The sequence below is a fragment of the Orcinus orca genome, chromosome 6 (genome assembly GCF_937001465.1).
Source record: "Orcinus orca chromosome 6, mOrcOrc1.1, whole genome shotgun sequence".
Taxonomy (NCBI): domain Eukaryota; kingdom Metazoa; phylum Chordata; class Mammalia; order Artiodactyla; family Delphinidae; genus Orcinus; species Orcinus orca.
Genome location: NC_064564.1, coordinates 89,214,769 through 89,232,338, shown reverse-complemented (window position 1 = coordinate 89,232,338; position 17,570 = coordinate 89,214,769). Strand labels below are relative to the sequence as shown.

The following is a 17,570-nucleotide window of genomic DNA, read 5'->3' as shown; positions in this document are numbered from 1 at the left end:
ACTATTAATTGGTTATGCATTTTCCAAAAAATTCCCAGGGTTTAACTGTAAACTTATTTCTTACATTTGCTCAAAACTACAAATTAAAACAGTTTTGTGAGTTTATTATCTGTATGTTTAAATTTTTAAGCGAAATGCATAACAGTGTGCTTGATTTCATTTGTTTTTATTAGCTGTAATTCACAATAGAGTTACAATGTATTGTTTATGGCAGATTGATTATGTAGGAACATTCTAGTTTCTGGAGACCTCTTACAGGATTTAAAAAGTGGCTTATTAAATAGTCTCTTCCAGTTTGTGCCATGTTACCAAGAAATTGACCAAATGGCAAGAAATGGACCAAACTGAAGATCTCATAATCAACCCAGAGAAGTTTTTAAACTACTACATTTTAGGGAAGAAGCTACACACAGATTTGCTTAGTGTATGCTTTTTTGTTTTCTCTTGATAAAGGATGTAAGATCTGAAAACATTTCTTAAAGTTACCTTTACTGTAGGTAAGCTGTAGTTGTAGATATGGTGTGAGTGAAGTTAACCTAACTAGTTCCAAGTCATAGGACAGTTTCTTGCTAGAAAGCTGATAGCAAAGACATGTTTCTTGATGAGTAAATTTACCTCCTATTTGGGGAGAATTGAGTGTTGGCTTTTTTAAAGTGTTATGTTGTAGTGAATATAATATATAGTGCATGGAGCAAGTAAGGAAGAACAAGCTCTAAGATTAATTGGTGCTGGATTAATGTGGTTAACCTTAAAAAGGGTAGCTGCAGGAACAATACTAAAGCTTGAAGCATCTGTTTTACAGAAGAATTTCTGTAAGGACTTGACAAGGCAGGTGTGAATCCTTGAAGTTGCCTACATACGTCCAAAACTGGCAAGGCAGTTTTTTAGTTTTATTTAGCTCTTTTTATTTCATTCAAGCTCACGAGTTAGTAAGACACATAAAATAAGACTGGGGTAAATTATAATAGTATTTCGTAATCTTGAAGAGCGTTACAGAATCGTACTAAGGTGTGTGTTTCTTTTAATAGCTTACTGTATCGCTATTAACCCATTACCCATCATTCTGTAGGGATGTTTTATGAATTGCTTTCTCAAATAGGATGGCATTTTGTTGATTATAATTTTGAGCCTGTTTTATGATTTATTGCATAAATTGGCAAGAAAATGATCATGATTGGGGTATTGTATATGATTTTATGAAAGTGAAGCTTGTTCTCCTTTATGGCAATTAATTTGTGATTCTAGGCTAGTCACAGTAATAATGCATGCAGCTTCTTAGAAAATATATACATTATTTGGAGTCTTGAATGGCTGTATTTTCATTTGAAAGGCTAAGATAAGAAGTAAAACTAATGATATTCAGTGTGATCTTAAGTACTAGGCTTTTTTTCATTTTCGGAAAGCTGAAAAATAAAATTCCAGGCATTTTGGTGTTTGTTTTTTCCTGGGCACTGGTTAGTGTTTATTATTGCTTTAGTAATAGTATTTGTAATTAGAATGGTAGCACTAAATGCAAATTCATTAATTGTGCTAGTTTTGGATCATCTGCTGTCATTCAGATGATACTGACAAAGGATCTAAACACTGCCTTAATTTTATGGATGTTTAAAGTAGCTATATTCAGAGCTATTCTGTGGTATTATGACTGTATTTATTAGCAGTCCATTAACATAGGATACTAAGTTCAGAAGACTGGTTTGCCTAGACTGTTGAAGGTTATATAGAATATTGAATTGGGATACTGTATAAAATTGAAATAAACTGAGGTGGTTAATTCAAATAGGAATAGCATTTAAAAGCATCCACAGGTAGAATTTGCTAATTTACCCTGGCAAATTTGTTATTTTCGAACGATAATAACTACATAAGGTAAGACCTATTATCTTAGAGTCAAAGTATAAGTATGTATATTAGTTATATCAGGTGACATTAAAATGCACATTAGTTTATTTTTTGTTACCATTCCCACTGTTAGTTCCTCTCTCTCATTCACCTTCAGTTATAGCTTAGTAGTTAAGGTATTGGGTGACCTGTAACAGCTCAGACTTTAGGAGGAATGAAATGGCATTCCTAGATCTTAAATTCTAATTATGTACCACAGGCTGAATTGTAGCTCTTTTCTCTCAGAAAATGTGTAGGTTTTCTGTTGATAAATTGGCGTCTGTATTAGGTGCAACCTTAGGGTCACTGACCACTTACTTTTAGGTTTTGCTAAATGCATGTAGTGTGTTCGTATTTTGCTGCAAAGTTGAGGAATTTCATTTTTATCCAAGTAGTAGTATTTTAAACCTTTTTAGGAATCTGAAATCTTTCATCTTTGCTTTGAAAACAAATCTCAAGTTACATTAAATCTATTTGCAGTGGTTGAGTACTCAGATCCTTACTGAGGTTGCTTATTTCTGATATACTGTGTGCATCCTTAATATATAGCTAGTTTTAAAAATGAAATACAATTTAACATTAACTTTTTAATTAACTTTGGTTTTTGGAGTCCTGTATTAATAGCTTCAGGTCAGTATTATAATTTTACACTATAGAAATTTTGTTGTGTCTTAGCTTTGTATTTTTTTTTTTTTTTTTCTTCGGTATGCGGGCCTCTCACTGTTGTGGCCTCTCCCGTTGCGGAGCACAGGCTCCGGACGCGCAGGCTCAGCTGCCATGGCTTACGGGCCCAGCCGCTCTGCAGCATGTGGGATCTTCCTGGACCGGGGCACGAACCCGTGTCCCTTGCATCGGCAAGTGGACTCTCAACCACTGCGCCACCAGGGAAGCCCCTTAGCTTTGTATTTTAATGCTTGCTACTTTTTGCCCAAATGTTTCATTATTGTCTTTTTACCATGAAAATTAGAATTTGTGAAGAAAAGTTAGATGCAATCATGCATCAAAGATTTATTGAGCATGTATAAATGTGGGTCCTTAAATTAATTAAAATTCAGTTCCTCAGTAAACACTAGCCACATTTCAGGTGCTCAATAGCTTCAGGTGGCAGTGGCTACTGTACTGGACAGCATAGATATAGAACAACTCCATCATTGCAGAAAGGTCTTTTGAATAGCACTGCTCTGCAGTGTGCCAGGTTCTGTTCTAGGCTCTGGGAATACAGAGATGAACATGACTGACAAGGTGAGTACTTAGCTCTTGGTGGGGTTGATGGATGGTAAACAAATAGATGATGTTGTTATTAGGAATAAAGATGAAAGTGGGGTAAAGGGAGAACGTATGATGGAACAGTGGGGGGGAGCTGTTTTAAATAGGTCAGGAAATGCTTTCTTGATATTTAAATGTCACTGAATGAAGTGCAGGACCAAGTTTTGTGAAGACCTGTGGGAAGGACCTTCTAGGCACAGGGAACAGCAAGTGAAAATCCCTGAAGTGAGAACAAATTTGACATATTTGAGGAATGGCAGGAAGTCCTGTGCAAGTGAGGTACTTGAAAAATGGTAGATGATGAGGGAGAAAAAGTGACAGTAGCCAGATCATATGGTACCTTGTGGTAAAGAGTTTGGATTTTAACCTGAGTGTGGTGAAAAGACACTGGAGGGTTTGAGCAGAGGAGTGGCATGATCTAAATTATGTTTATTTGTAAATTTGACATATTAAAGTTAAATAAAACACTAATGAACTCCCATGTGCTCACTATCCAGCTCTAGCAAAACTGGAGGCTAAACGCAGACCATTGATCCCATGGATGACTAGTCGTGTCCTACATACACACCTATTTCCTTTATCCTTCCCTATATTATTTTGAAGTGTGATTTATGTTTTAAAAGATCACCCTGGCTGCTATGTAGATTATTGTGTTTAGGGGGAGCAAGACGAAAAGAAAGGAGACCATTGGGAGGCTGTTACAGTAATCTAGGTAAGAGGTAATGGTGGCTTGGAGTAGAATGGTAGCTAGTGGTTGAAGTGATGAGAAACAGCTGGATTCTGATAAAGCCAACAGGACAGATGGTGTGCATAGTGAAGAAAAGAGGAGCAAGGGTGATCCCTATGTTATTGTTCAAATGACAGTGTGACTACCTGTGAGGAGAGTTCAGTTTATTCATTTTAAATTTAAGATGCCTGTTAGAAGTCCAAGACAAGTTGTCAAGTACACATTTTTAGGTTGGGGAGAAGAGAAGAATCCAGTGAAGGTAACTAAGGAGATGTAGGGTGACTAGCTATTTTAGCACCTCAAATCCCACAAGCCAAGCAGCCCCTCAGTCCCTGGCAAAATGGAGTGATTGGTTCTGTGGATAGCAGGAAATAAGAGTGTTGTAATCTGAAATTAAGACAGTGTTTCAAGTAGGAGAAAATGATACATTGACGAATACTGCTGAGGAATTTTAGAGAAGTGCGTTGCTTTGTGAAAGTGTTAAATACCTTTAATGGGCAACAGAATTGCTAGGGAATGGAGTTACAGTTAAGTGGAACACTAGGTTGAAGATTTTCTTGTATATTTTGTAAATATTGTATTAGTTCAGATTCAGAATTTTCTTAAATCTTACTTCCTCCCTTTTTTCTCCTTTTTAAACAGATAAAATGCAAGTAAATATAATTAAATAAAAGCACCAAAAAGATGAAAATTGGATGGCCTAACAGTTTATTCTGACTTTAAGATTTATTTACATATTGTATCATTAGCAGAAGGTGTATTATAATGGTAAATTTATAGTTGAATATTGGCAAGTTGTTAGATTTCTGCTTAAAGTCTTATTTGTCATTTTAAGTTATTGTTTCTTATAGATTTTCTAATCTTTGCTTATTTTACTAGGAGTCATGGCTTCGAAAGAATTATCTTACTGATTTCAGACACCATTTCATGAGTAATTTTCCATATGCCTTAAAAGAAATAACCAAGCACAGAAGGAAAGAGACAAACAAAAGGTACTGCCATTCTTTTTCACTGGTTAACTTAAAATTATCAGAAAATAATTAGCTTTAAACTGGAACTTTCTATACTGTGAGGTGTTTTTAATCTAGATTTTATCAAATAGAGATAAAAACAGTAGTATGGCTGATCTTGAACAAGTCACTTTAAGCCCTGGGACTTCCAATTTTACTTACTTTTATTTTTTTAATCTTTAAAGTGAATGTTTTGTGCTAAATGAGTGTCAGGTATCAAATTGTGCAGATATGAATTTAATAAAATTTGCCAAGGTGGGTGGTTTATTTGTGAGAGGCACTGTGTAATTATTGAATCTGTAGGTGAGAGAGTATCTTAAAGGTCATTAGTTCATTTGTACATGAGGAAACTGGTAATGAAACTAATATCAGTATCCAGAAGGAAGAGGGATGATTGGAGAAGAATATATCTCTTTTCTAAAAAAAATTTATGGATTAGAAGATGGAGTTTAAAAAAAAATGTAAGCCTGGAAGTTATTTAAAATGTTTACCTCAAGTGAGAGCAGATAAATGTAAAAACAAATTGTCTAATAAAATTTGACAAGCAGGGCTTCCCTGGTGGCGCAGTGGTTAAGAATCTGCGTGCCAATGCAGGGGACAGGGGTTTGAGCCCTGCTCTGGGAAGGTCCCACATGCCGCAGAGCAACTAAGCCCGTGCGCCACAACCACTGAGCCTGCGCTCTAGAGCCTGCGAGCCGCAACTACTGAAGCGCGCGCACCTAGAGCCCATGCTCTGCAACAAGAGAAGCCACTGTAATAAAAAGCCCGCGCACCGCAATGAAGAGTAGTTCCTGCTCGCTGCATCTAGAGAAAGCCTGCGCACAGCAACGAAGAGCCAACACAGCCAAAAATAAGATAAAGAAATTTAAAAAAAAATCTACAGGTTTTTAAAAAAAAAAATTGACAAACAGATACAAGCTAGAACACAAAAGGTGCAGTTCCCCACCATGAGCAAACACTTGAAGGGATCTTGAAGTCTGTCAGAAGGTTCTTAAATTTATCAAAAGAAAGAAACTATGTGGAGAATCAGGCTCATGGAGCAGAGTTCAGAGGATATGCTCAGAAGTGATAAGTCTAGAGATAAGTCTATTGTAGGCAGATGAACTTTTCATTCATTCACTAATTATTTTGGTTGCAAAGTATTATGACAGATTATCAGATGTCTTAAGGTATACTCCTTGTTCTCTTTTAAGTGATTTCATAAATTGCTAAAATCGGTACAAAGTCTTAAAATTGATAAAAGAGTGTGTCATGGTCTAGTCAGAAGATGGAAATCACACCAGTGATTTTAACAGAGAATTTAATACAAACAGTTTTTTTTTTTGCGGTATGCGGGCCTCTCACTGTTGTGGCCTCTCCCGTTGCAGAGCACAGGCTCCGGATGCGCAGGCTCCGCGGCATGTGGGATCTTCCCGGACCGGGGCACGAACCCGTGTCCCCTGCATCCACAGGCGGACTCTCAACCACTGCGCCACCAGGGAAGCCCTACAAACAGTTTTTAACTAGGTATTAAAGAAGTGGAAAGACGAAAGGGAACAGTCAGGTATTGTGGAGGTAGCGCCTACAGGAAGCGGCTACTGCCTCTAGACTGGGAGAACAAAGAGAAGAGGGGAAGAAGTTTGGAGGAAAGCCTGTCTGGAGCCAAAGCTCAGACCTCTAGGAAGGGGTTGGTGCTCAGCTGGTGCTAATGTCTTTGAGATCACAAGAGCGGCCCTGTGGGGCAGGGGTCCAGGATTTGGCAACAGGGGTTCTGGCTGGCTGGTGCTGGTGTTTCTAGGGGCATGATGATGCTGGTTCTGTGTCAGAAAAACCACAAAGTGGAACCAACTGTGGCTACTAGAATGAACTGCTGCTGGCTTCTAGAAGAGTTGTTGGGTTGCACTGGTGGCAAAGAGAAGCAAAAGTAGGACTAGGAAGCAAACAGAAAGGAAAGTGTCCCATTTTCCTCTTACAGCTTTCCAGTCTCTAGTACTCCCTTATTGGCAGAGCCTAACAAGAAGCCAGCTGTAAAGGAAAAAATGTGGCTCAGTTCCAGGATCACAAAGCAGAGTGTAGAAGGGTGGTTTTGAAGCTGAGAAACAATAGCTCAGTAACTTGCAGGAGAATAAGTGAATTTACATATTTAACACAAGGCATATGTAAGTGTCATTAGAACTTGACAATTAAGTGCTGTAGGAATTCATAGGAAGAAACATCCTTGTTAGGATAAACAGACAAAGCTGTGTTAGAGGGTAGTATTTGAGCATGGATATGATTTTAGCAGGCAGAAGTGAAGCAAGGGAGGAGAGATTACACTAACTGGAGGAGATAGCATATGAGAAAGCTGTAGGGTTAGGTAATGAACATGGGACCCATCTGGGTCAAATCTGGTTTCTGCTCTTGACTAGCCTTGATGCTGAAAGTCATTTCTTATCTCTGAACTTCCTTTATCTTTCATCCTTGATCCTTTTGGCATTGAAGACTATTGGTTGGATCAAAACCATGTTTTAGGAATATTAATTTAGAGTTTCTGGAGTTGGAGGGGACAGAGAATCAAATAGGGAGATACTTTCTTGAGCAAGTAGGTTGTTAGGGTTTGTTTCCTCCAGTTACAATTTTCTTACTAAAGCAAAGTTTTTAATCAGGTGTGTGGATAAGCTTTAGAATATCCTTGAACTCTTGAATTGTGTGTGTATATATTTTGTCCAGTAAGAGGTTTCAGATATAATTTTCATCAAAATGAGATTGAATAATGGTTAGAATGTTTGGAATTTGGTAGACCATTAAATGTAAGTAAATTATTCAAGAGTATATTGGTATACTGTCATTCACTTTACTGGACACTTAAAATGTTTAAGGCAGTTACTATACCAGGTGCTGAGCATTTAGTGGAAAAGGAGATAGGTAGGCCAGTTCTCATGGAGTACAGTCTAGTGAGGGAGACTTTATTTCTATGATTCTTTTCAGTGACTGTGATAAGATCAGTGAAAAAGAATGTAGGGTAATATAAGAGTATATGATAAGAAGCTGGTCTTTCATGGGGGGTGGGGGGTGGGGGAATAGAGTCCTAGGGAACGCTGTCCTGATGAAGTGGTTTGTGCCAAGATATAAAAGGTGAAAAAAAGGTATGAAGAGGCTGAGGTGGTGAAATTGTGGAATTTTTAACAAAAGTGAATTGGCAGTATAATTTATTCTTCGTAAATTTCCCCAGTGATTTGTTTTTAGGGAGCACAGGCTGCTACTGTATTGAGTTGGCCAAAATACTTCCATAAGGTAGTGCATTGAATATTTAGCAGATAGCCTGTGGAGGGCAACATGAGTTAAAGTTAGGGGAGCCAACAATGGTCTAGGCCAGTGGTCTTCATACTTACTCATGTACTCCCAGTTAATATTTGACATGTCTAAATTTTTTAAATCTTAGGTTGAAATGCAGCGTTACAAAGGATGTTGTTTATTATTATTGTGGTAAAATATATATAACGTAAAATTTAGCATTTTAACCATTTTTAATTGTATAGTTGAGTGGCATTAAATACATTCCCATTGTTGTACAACCACCACCACCATCCATCTCTAGAACTTTTTCATGTTCCCAAACTGAAACTCAGTACACGTTAAGCAGTAACTCCCCATGCTCCCCTTCCCCCAGCTCCTGGGAACCACTCTTCTACTTTTTTGCTTCTATTAATTTGACTTTTTTAGGTGCCTCATATCAGTAGAAGCATACAATATTGTTTTGTGTCTGGCTTAATTTCTCTTACCATGATATCTCAAGGTTTATTCATGTTGTAGCACTACTAGCATTTCATTCCTTTTTTTTTTTAAATGGAGTTTATTTTTTAGAGCAGTTTTAGATTCATAGTAAAATTGAACAGAAAGAATAAAGTTCTCATATACTGTACTACTCCTGCCCCCACAGTTGCATAGCCTCCCTCATTGTTGGCATCCCACCCCACAGTTACATATGTGTTGTAATCTATGAACCTGTGTTGACACATTAACACTCAAAGTCCATAGTTTATGTTAGGGTTCACTATTGGTATTGTACATGCTGTGAGTTTTGACAAATGTGTAATGACACGTACCTGCCATTATAGTATCGTACATGATATTTTCACTGTCCTAAAAATCCTCTGTGCTTTGCCTATTCATCCTACCTTCCCCCATGTTTTTTTCATGGTTTGATAGCTCATTTCTTTTTAGTGCTAAATAATATTCCGTTATATGGATGTGTTTATCCATTCACTTATTGAAGAACCTCTTGGTTGCTTCCACGTTTTCATTACATTTTAAGGCTAAATCATCTTCCATTGTATGTATATATCATATATTATCTATTCATCTGTCAATGGACATGTGGGTGGTTTCTACCTTTTGGCTGTTGTGAATTATGCTGCTATGAATATTGGTCTCCAAATAGCTGTTCCAATCCCTGCTTTCAGTTCTTTTGTGTGTATCAAAGGTTATAACTTTGGCGTTACTGAAAATAGTGACATTTTTAAAATTCATTGTAGTTGAGTGGTCTTTAAGAAAGCTTTCTTCTTGTACTCATCCTTTATTAATTTATACGGTGATTATTCTAATCAGGTAATTCGCATATGTGCTGGGAACAGATAACAGCTAAGTCTTGCCTTTGCCTTATGAATCAGCTTGTGAGAGGGAAAAGTTCACTGCTGACTAGAGTAGCCTAATAGTTGGGAAGATTTTCCAGTGTGCTGGGAAAATAAATTTATTTTTTCAGAGGGATTGCTTTGATTTAGCAAGTTGAGATTAACTAAGTGGTGGTTGGGTGGTTGGGATCTATTGCAAAGTGTATTGGGAGAGGCTGATTTTCTCTTTATGGTAGTGATAGAAAGTTTCTTTTAGAAATACTTTTTTATTATTTTTTAAAAAATTAATTAATTTTTGGCTGTGTTGGGTCTTTGTTTCTGTGCGAGGGCTTTCTCTAGTTGCGGCGAGCGGGGACCACTCTTCATCGCGGTGCGCGGGCCTCTCACTGTTGCGGCCTCTCTTGTTGCGGAGCCCAGGCTCCAGACATGCAGGCTCAGTAGTTGTGGCTCATGGGCCTAGTTGGTCTGTGGCATGTGGGATCTTCCCAGACCAGGGCTCGAACCCGTGTCCCCTGCATTGGCAGGCAGATCCTCAACCACTGCGCCACAGGGAAGCCCGAAATACTTGTTTTTGAAAAGTGAGCTATATTAAACATAGTGGGTAAATAATAGTTCATACAGTATGTGAATGATTACATTTTAGGAAAATGTACTAACAGATAGATTCTTCGTGGGAACCCCAGGATAGAATAAGACCCAGAGAAAGACAGTGCAGTAGGAATTGAGTACAGTCGACCCTTGAACAGCTCTGGGGTTGGGGTGCTGACCCCTCTGTGCAGTGGAAAATCTGCAGAGAACTTTACAGTCAGCCCTTCATATCCTTGGTTCCACATCCTCATATTCAACCAACTGGGGATTGTGTAGTAACTGTAGTTCGTATTTATTGAAAAAAATCTGTGTATAGGTGGTCCCACACAGTTCAGATCCATGTTGTTCAAGGGTTAACTGTACTTAAGCAGAAATCAAAAGGAAATTGACTTGCAGTTTCATCTATAGAAGAAATCTGGGCTTCCTGTAATTGAACAGAAATGTTTGTTAAGGCTAAGAGGAAAGATCATCTGGAACAGTATAAAAGGTTACTTAGTAAAAAGAAATTTGTTGAATGTATTGTACAAGCTTGTTTTGCTTCTTTGCCCTTGGCAGATAGTGCATAATTTTTTATAAATTGAAGGTTTGCGGCAACCCTGCATTGAGCAAGTATGTTGGCGTCATTTTTCTAACAGCATTTGCACACTTCATTCATGTCTCTCTGTCACATTTTGGTAATTCTTGGAATATTTTTAACTTCTTCATTATTATATTTGTTATAGTGATCTGTGATCACTGATCTTTGATGTTACTACTGTGACTCACTGAAGCCTCAGATGGTGGTTAGCATTTTTTACCAATAAAGTATTTTTAAATTAAGGTATGTACATTTTTTTAAAGCGTGATGCTATTGCACATTTAATAGACCACAGGTGAGAAATTGCTGTAGTGCCATTTTTCTCCTTTCCTTTAAAGACTCTAACTGAATGTACGTTAGACCTGATTGCTGAATTTTTTACCTATTTCTCTTGTCTTTATCTCATATCTTCCAGGTTTTAATTTTTTAGTTTTGTTCAGTTGTATTCAAACATATATTTGTTGAATTTATTTTCTGTTTTTATTTTTCAGTTTTAGACTTTCTGTGCAGTTATTCCAGCATCATTTGTTGAAAAGACTATCCTTTCTCCATTGGGTTGCTTCTGCTCCTTTGTCTAAGATCATCAGTTGACTATACTTTGTAGGCCTATTTTAGAGCTCTTCCATTAACCTATATTTATCTGTTCTTTCACCAATACCATGCTGTCTTGATTACTGTAGTTGTATAGTAAGTCTTGAAATTGAGTAGTATGAGTCCTCCAACTTTGTTCTGCTTCAGTCTTGGGTAGTCTAGGTTTTTGCGTTTCTGTATAAACTTTAGAATCACTTTGTCGGTAACTACAAAATAACTTGCTGGGATTTTGATTGGAATTGCGTTGACTCTACAGATCTAGTTGGGGAAAAATTGTTACTTTGGCTGCTGAGATGATGCAAAACTGGGATTAAGTTTTATGTAAGAGCTGTTTTTACTTCCAGTTCACCTTTACCCTGGAAGGGAGACCCTTAAGGGTCCAGCTTGAAGTAGGGGTAATATATGAAAGTCCCCATGTTTGGCAGGCCCTGGGCTTTGTTTGACTTTTCCCTGTGAGGCCTCTAAAAGGTTACTTCATTTTTCCAGCCTTTTCTTTGGAATTGGCAGTTGCCCTCAGGTCTTGCTTTATTTTAGATTTGGGGACCCAGTAAGTGTTCATTATCTTGTTAGCTCTTGAATGCTTTTGAGTTGTTAAAAACTATTTCATCCAGCTTTTAAAAGTTATTTTCAGGAAGGGGATTAGTTCTAATTACCTGCTGTGTCATTGAAAATGAGAGTTTCCCCAGTGGCCTGCCTCCCTTATAGAATTGGTGGTCGGCTTATTTTTAGACTTTAAAATTTGGTATAAATTATTGGAGGAGCAGGATGAATTCTCCCAAGTTTGCAGTGTTGACTGAGACCTTCCAGACAGTAATAGATTATGTTGCTTGAGATAAACTTAGGTAGATCTTGGAAAGCTCTACCTTTGTTGAAGAAATGTCGCAATTGAGTTTTTGTGTGGTCTAGTTAGTGTAAAATGTGCCTTGGTTTTGGGCGCTGAGCAGTTTGCCAAAGAGAACCTACTAGTAATTTTGGGTTTGTGGTATAGATTGCTAGTTGTCTGTCTCAGCTTTCATTCATTCTCCCCTCTCTTAGTGATGGAATTTCCAGGTTTTAGCTGGGCATATGACTACACAAAATAAAAACTAGATTTCCCAACTTCTTTTGTAGTTAGGAGTGGTCATGTGGGTAATTTCTATTTGAATAGCTCAGACTCTTCCCTCCAGTGTCAGACTTATACATTGAGTTGTTTGATGGCCATCTCTGCCTGGATTTATACCAGAGACACTTTAAGCTCAACATGTTAAAGGTAGAATTTATTTTCTGGATATTTGCTCCTCTCTGCTACTTCATCTCCATTTCCCAGTCAGCAGTGCTAGAACCCTCGATTCTTCCAATCCTCATCATCCCAAAACTCACATACATGTATACATTTAAGCAGACTTCAAATCCAGCTAATTTTTATTCTTCCTAAATGTCCCCCTTTCTCCCAATCTGTACCAACATTGGTTCTTGCACTTGTCGTGTCTTGCCTGTATTGCTCAAATAGACATACAACTGCTTCTTTGTTTAGAGTCTTGTAACTCTGATTTTTTCTTTTCCATCTGCAGAATTATCCACCTGAAACAACTTTTCAACCATGTTACTCCTGTGCCTGCAGAGTTGATTTCAGTGTCCTTAGCCTTCAACTCTTTGTTATCTGGTCCCATTTTACCTTTTTAGGCTCATTTGTCATTCCTAGCCCTACATTTGATCCCCTGATAGCACCAGATTTTTAAAATTTTCCTTCCCATGTATTTGTGGTTCCTTACTACTATGTCCTTGCATGCCTAATCCAGGATTAACTTTTTCTTTTAAAATAAGTTAGTTTGAGGTTTTTAAAAACTTTAATCAACTGTACATGTTTCTGAACATGAAAATAAGTAGACTCTGCTGTTGAATACATTGTAGCCTGAAATAAGTATTTATATCCTAAGTTGCAAATTTTGTTAAGATATTCTATTTAAAGTTTTTTTTTTGAAATTTCTTTGAAGCTTTGAAAGAAATGTGTTTTATTTGGCTAGAAAAAAGTGATTTTAATATGTGAGTCATAAAATAAAGTCGTTTCAGAATAGTGCTTATCTGGACCAGTCTCCTATTTGACACATAAGGAAATTGTGGCTGGGAGAAATTAGTGTTTCTGTTAAGTCAAACTGAGTTAGAAGCAAAATCAAGGTCTACTGTGACCTCCATCCTAATATAAGTATCTGCTTAAAGAAAATCTTCCAAGTGTGTTGAGGTTTGCAAGTCTTCTTACCTCCAAGTTACATCTAGGATTACCAGGCAATGTTACTTTTTGTGTGAATAGCAGCTTGGGTAATGAACGGAACAATATGCATTCTTTGTGTCTTAACAAGCCTGATTTCATAATGAATGGTTTATTTACAAAACAGTGGCTTTATATTCCCGACTTCTTGGCAGTTTATCCTAGGAGGAACATTTTTTGACCCACTGATTATTTTAAGTATTCTAAGTGAAGCAGGCATGGTAGATATAACACTTAGAGATGTGTGTGTCTTTGTTTGTTTTTAGCATCAAGCATTGCACGATTCTCTCCAATAATGTAGATCATCTCTTACTGAATTTAACACTGTCTGATATCATGGTCTCCCTGGCAAATGCCTCAACTTTGCAGAAGGATTCCAATTGGATAGAAATGATAAGGAAATTTGTAACAGAGACCCTTGAAGATGGCTTTAGGCTAAATAGTAAGCAGCTGAACAGATTGCTTGGGGTCTCATGGAGGTTAATGCAGATACAACCAAACAGAGGTAGGTGTTACTGCTTTGTCGTTATATAAGAGGAGCTCTTATGCATGCTATTTAGAGTCTAGCTTTGAGTTAATGACTTTCAAACATTTCACGTAGTCAAGTTATTTACATTCAAGCCACGAAAGGTAGCTAGCATAATTATAAAGGAATATCTACTTGAACACTGAAATCGTTTATGGCTCAGAGCATCCCTTTCTCAGTGAGTAGGTCCACTCTGAAGTTAATTGGTAGGATTTCTACTAGATTACAGAGTTGGAGTGAAAGGAGGTAGGTGTTATTAAGATGAAATGACAGTGAGTCTAATGATGAAGAAATACTCTCTTCTGATGTAATTTGACTAGAAATTGATGAATCCTGCTTATCTTTTTACCTTTCTTGTAGCTTGAAGTTATGTTGCATTAAGTCAGTTTTTAGTGTGACTTACTAATTCTTTTCATTCAGAAACAGAGCTTTCCTGTTTGGTTTCCAGCTTATCCACCTTTCTAGTCTGGTTTTTGTCATCCCTGCCTAGGTTTGTTGTCTCTTAGGAAAATTTACTCTGTAGTCTCTGGTTGGTTTGACTTTCGTATTAGTCAGGCTATTACTGTAGGATTTTGACAGTAGTCATCAGTTTGTGTCTAAGGTCTGCTTTGTCATAGGAGCAAAGTAAAGTACTTTTGTGCTTTTTAGAATTAGGGGGCTGTTGAAGAAACATTTTTGAATCATATGCAGTTTTTTTCTTTTTTTTAGAGGCTACGGAGTCTCTTATTAAGGCAGTTTATACACTGTATCAGCAGAGAGGCCTTCTCCTTCCAGTTCGGACTCTGTTACTGAAGTTTTTCAGTAAAATCTATCAAAAAGAAGAACTGAGATCTTACAGAGTCAGGTAAAGTTTCCTTTGTTATTTTACCTTTCTTTTTCTCACCAAGTTATTTTGTAGTCTTTTTAAATAATAGACTAGATGGGGTGATTAAATCTTTGGAGAAATTCACTCTTTATATCCTATTTGGTTGCATTTAAGAAAAGAGAAGAAATTTAATTTTATAAAGAAGCATACATAATAGTGCCAGTAATCTTTGTATGCATAACTGAGCAGATAAAAGTCTCTTTGAGCATATATTTCCACTTGTCCACTTAACAGCTAAAGGGCAGTTGGAACAACCTGTAGCAGCCTCAGCCTTTTCTTTTGCCTCCCATAAAAATTATGGAGGTTTAACCGCTGGTCCTTAGTGACATATTTGAGACATACGGTATAAGAATGAGGGCAGTAGAAGAGGAGGTGTGAAATGGGTGAAGGGGATTAAGAGCTACAGACTTAGTTATAAAGTAAATAAGCCATGGGGATGTAATATATAGCAAAAGGAATAATAATACTGTAATAACTTCGTATGGGGACAAATGGTGACTTATCATGGTGATCATTTGTAATGTATGCATATGTCAAATTATTATGTAGTATATACCTGAAACTAACATATAATACTGTATGCTAAAAATATTTCAGTAGATTTTTAAAAAATGAGGGCAGTAAAAGATGAGAAGGTTTCTGGCTTAGTTTGGTGCTACCAGCTGAAATAGACAACACAAAGAATAGAACTAAGGAATCAGGTTTTTGATATGGTGAGTTTGAGGTTTATTTGGGATAGTCAGGAAGAGGTGTTTGGGTGGAACGTAGAGATTCGGGATACATAGGTGGTTGTTAGAACGTATTTGAGTCTTTACTGTAAGTCAGGTGCTTTTCTTAATCTCTCAATACTCATATTTGAAGTGTAGGTACTATTGGCTTCTGTCTTAACAGAAGGAAACGGATTCTTAGGTTAAATAATCTGGTGAGTGTCATGCAACTAAGGGCAGTGGAACCGAGACTTAAGTTCAGGTCTGTCTGACTACGAAGGTCATGCTTAGTTAAGTCACTAAGGGGGACAGCGAAAGTGATTGCTGTTACCTGAGTAAGGAGACATTAGAGCATTAGCAAGTATATAAAAGAAATGAAATATGAAATAACACAAGTTTGAAGTCATTTAATGTGGGGGCACCCTACACTGAATGCATCAATGACTTAATGTAGTGTAATAATTAACGCTAACTAGTATAAATAGTTCACGAAGAGTTAAGTAGTGTCTGTGTCCTTTAAGATAAAAATACAGTTTACATATTGCCGCAAATCACATGAACTTTTAATATAGTGGGTAAAACTTTAGAAACTGCTATAGCTAAATAAATGATGCTGGCCATCTTGTAGGCTCTCACATGTTTAAATAAGTAAATGTGGTGTTATTGGTAGATGATTTGTCACTTTGGTGTTTTAAGTTAAAAATATTCTTTGTTTAAATTAATTTCCATTGTCTTTGAAAATTACACTTTATTTCGTTTTTCCTTGACCTTAGGTATCGTAGTAAAGTGTTATCCCGTTGGTTGGCTGGTTTACCATTGCAACTTGCTCATCTTGGCTCCCGAAACCCTGAGCTCTCAACACAGCTTATTGACATTATCCATACCGCTGCAGCACGAGCAAATAAAGAATTACTAAAAAGTTTACAAGTTACTGCTCTCCGAATCTATGGTAAGAGTTTTGTTTAACTATGTAAGTAATAATTGGTCTACCCCAATTTAGGAAAGACGTTTCAAAGGGGGAGCTCTTTAGGTTTGCTTTTCCTTTAAATTATTATAAATTAATTATACCATGGGAAAATTAACAAAACATCAAACAGTAAATTCATTTTCAGTAGTATTATCTATTAGAATAGTTCTAGAAATTAATGGTTATAGATGCGTCTTGCATTCTTTTTTTAAAATTTATGTATTTTTGTCTGCTTTGGATCTCTGTTGCTGTGTGCGGGCTTTCTCTAGTTGCAGCGAGTAGGGGTTACTCTTCGTTGTGGTGCGCGGGCTTCTCATTGTGGTGGCTTCTCTTGTTGCAGAGCGTGGGCTGTAGGCATGCAGGCTTTAGTAGTTGTGGCACTCGGGCTCAGTAGTTGTGGCTCGTGGGCTCTAGAGTGCAGGCTCAGTAGTTGTGGCGCACGGGCTTAGTTGCTCCGCAGCATGTGGGATCTTCCCAGACCAGGGATTGAACCCGTGTCCCCTGCATTGGCAGGCGGATTCTTAACCACTGCGCCACCAGCGAAGCCCCTTAAATTGTCTTTTAAGCCACATGTTATTCACAAATTCAAAACTGATCAGGTATTTTTATAAAATTCCTTTGAAGCTTTGGTGGCAAATTTTACTTACTTAACCATAATGGATATCTTGTATGACTTTCATCTATTAATAACTTTTTTTATTCATCACTGAAACTTTCATTTTTTTAAGCAAAAATATCAATAAAGCATACTAGGATATATACATATATATAATTTATATTTATTATTGGGATATAATTCATATACCGTAAAATTTGCCATTTTACAATGTACAATTCTTTGATGTTTTAACATAGTCCCATGATTGTGCAATAGTGTTCATTATCTAATTCCAGAATATTTTTATCACCCCAAAAAGAAACTGTACCATTAGTAAGTCCCTCCCTACTTTATCCTTCCCCACCTCCTGGCAACCACTAATCTTCTTTTCTGTCTCTGTGTATTTGCTTATTCTGGACATTTTTTATAGATG

At 37.1% G+C, this 17,570-nt stretch overlaps 1 protein-coding gene across 4 annotated transcripts in view; it reads left to right on the top strand.

The window, feature by feature from the left end:
• Positions 1-17,570, top strand: part of TEX10 (testis expressed 10) — a 55,904-nt gene that overhangs the window by 6,586 nt on the left and 31,748 nt on the right. For all 4 annotated transcript variants that reach the window (XR_004484048.2, XM_033431197.2, XM_004271483.4 and 1 more), the window contains 4 exons: positions 4,754-4,866; positions 13,741-13,979; positions 14,709-14,844; positions 16,346-16,521. Coding sequence is in view for 3 of the 4 variants with exons in the window: in XM_033431197.2 (XP_033287088.1) it covers positions 4,754-4,866; positions 13,741-13,979; positions 14,709-14,844; positions 16,346-16,521 (664 nt within the window). In the remaining variant the exon portion in view is untranslated. The remainder of the gene's footprint in view (positions 1-4,753; positions 4,867-13,740; positions 13,980-14,708; positions 14,845-16,345; positions 16,522-17,570) is intronic.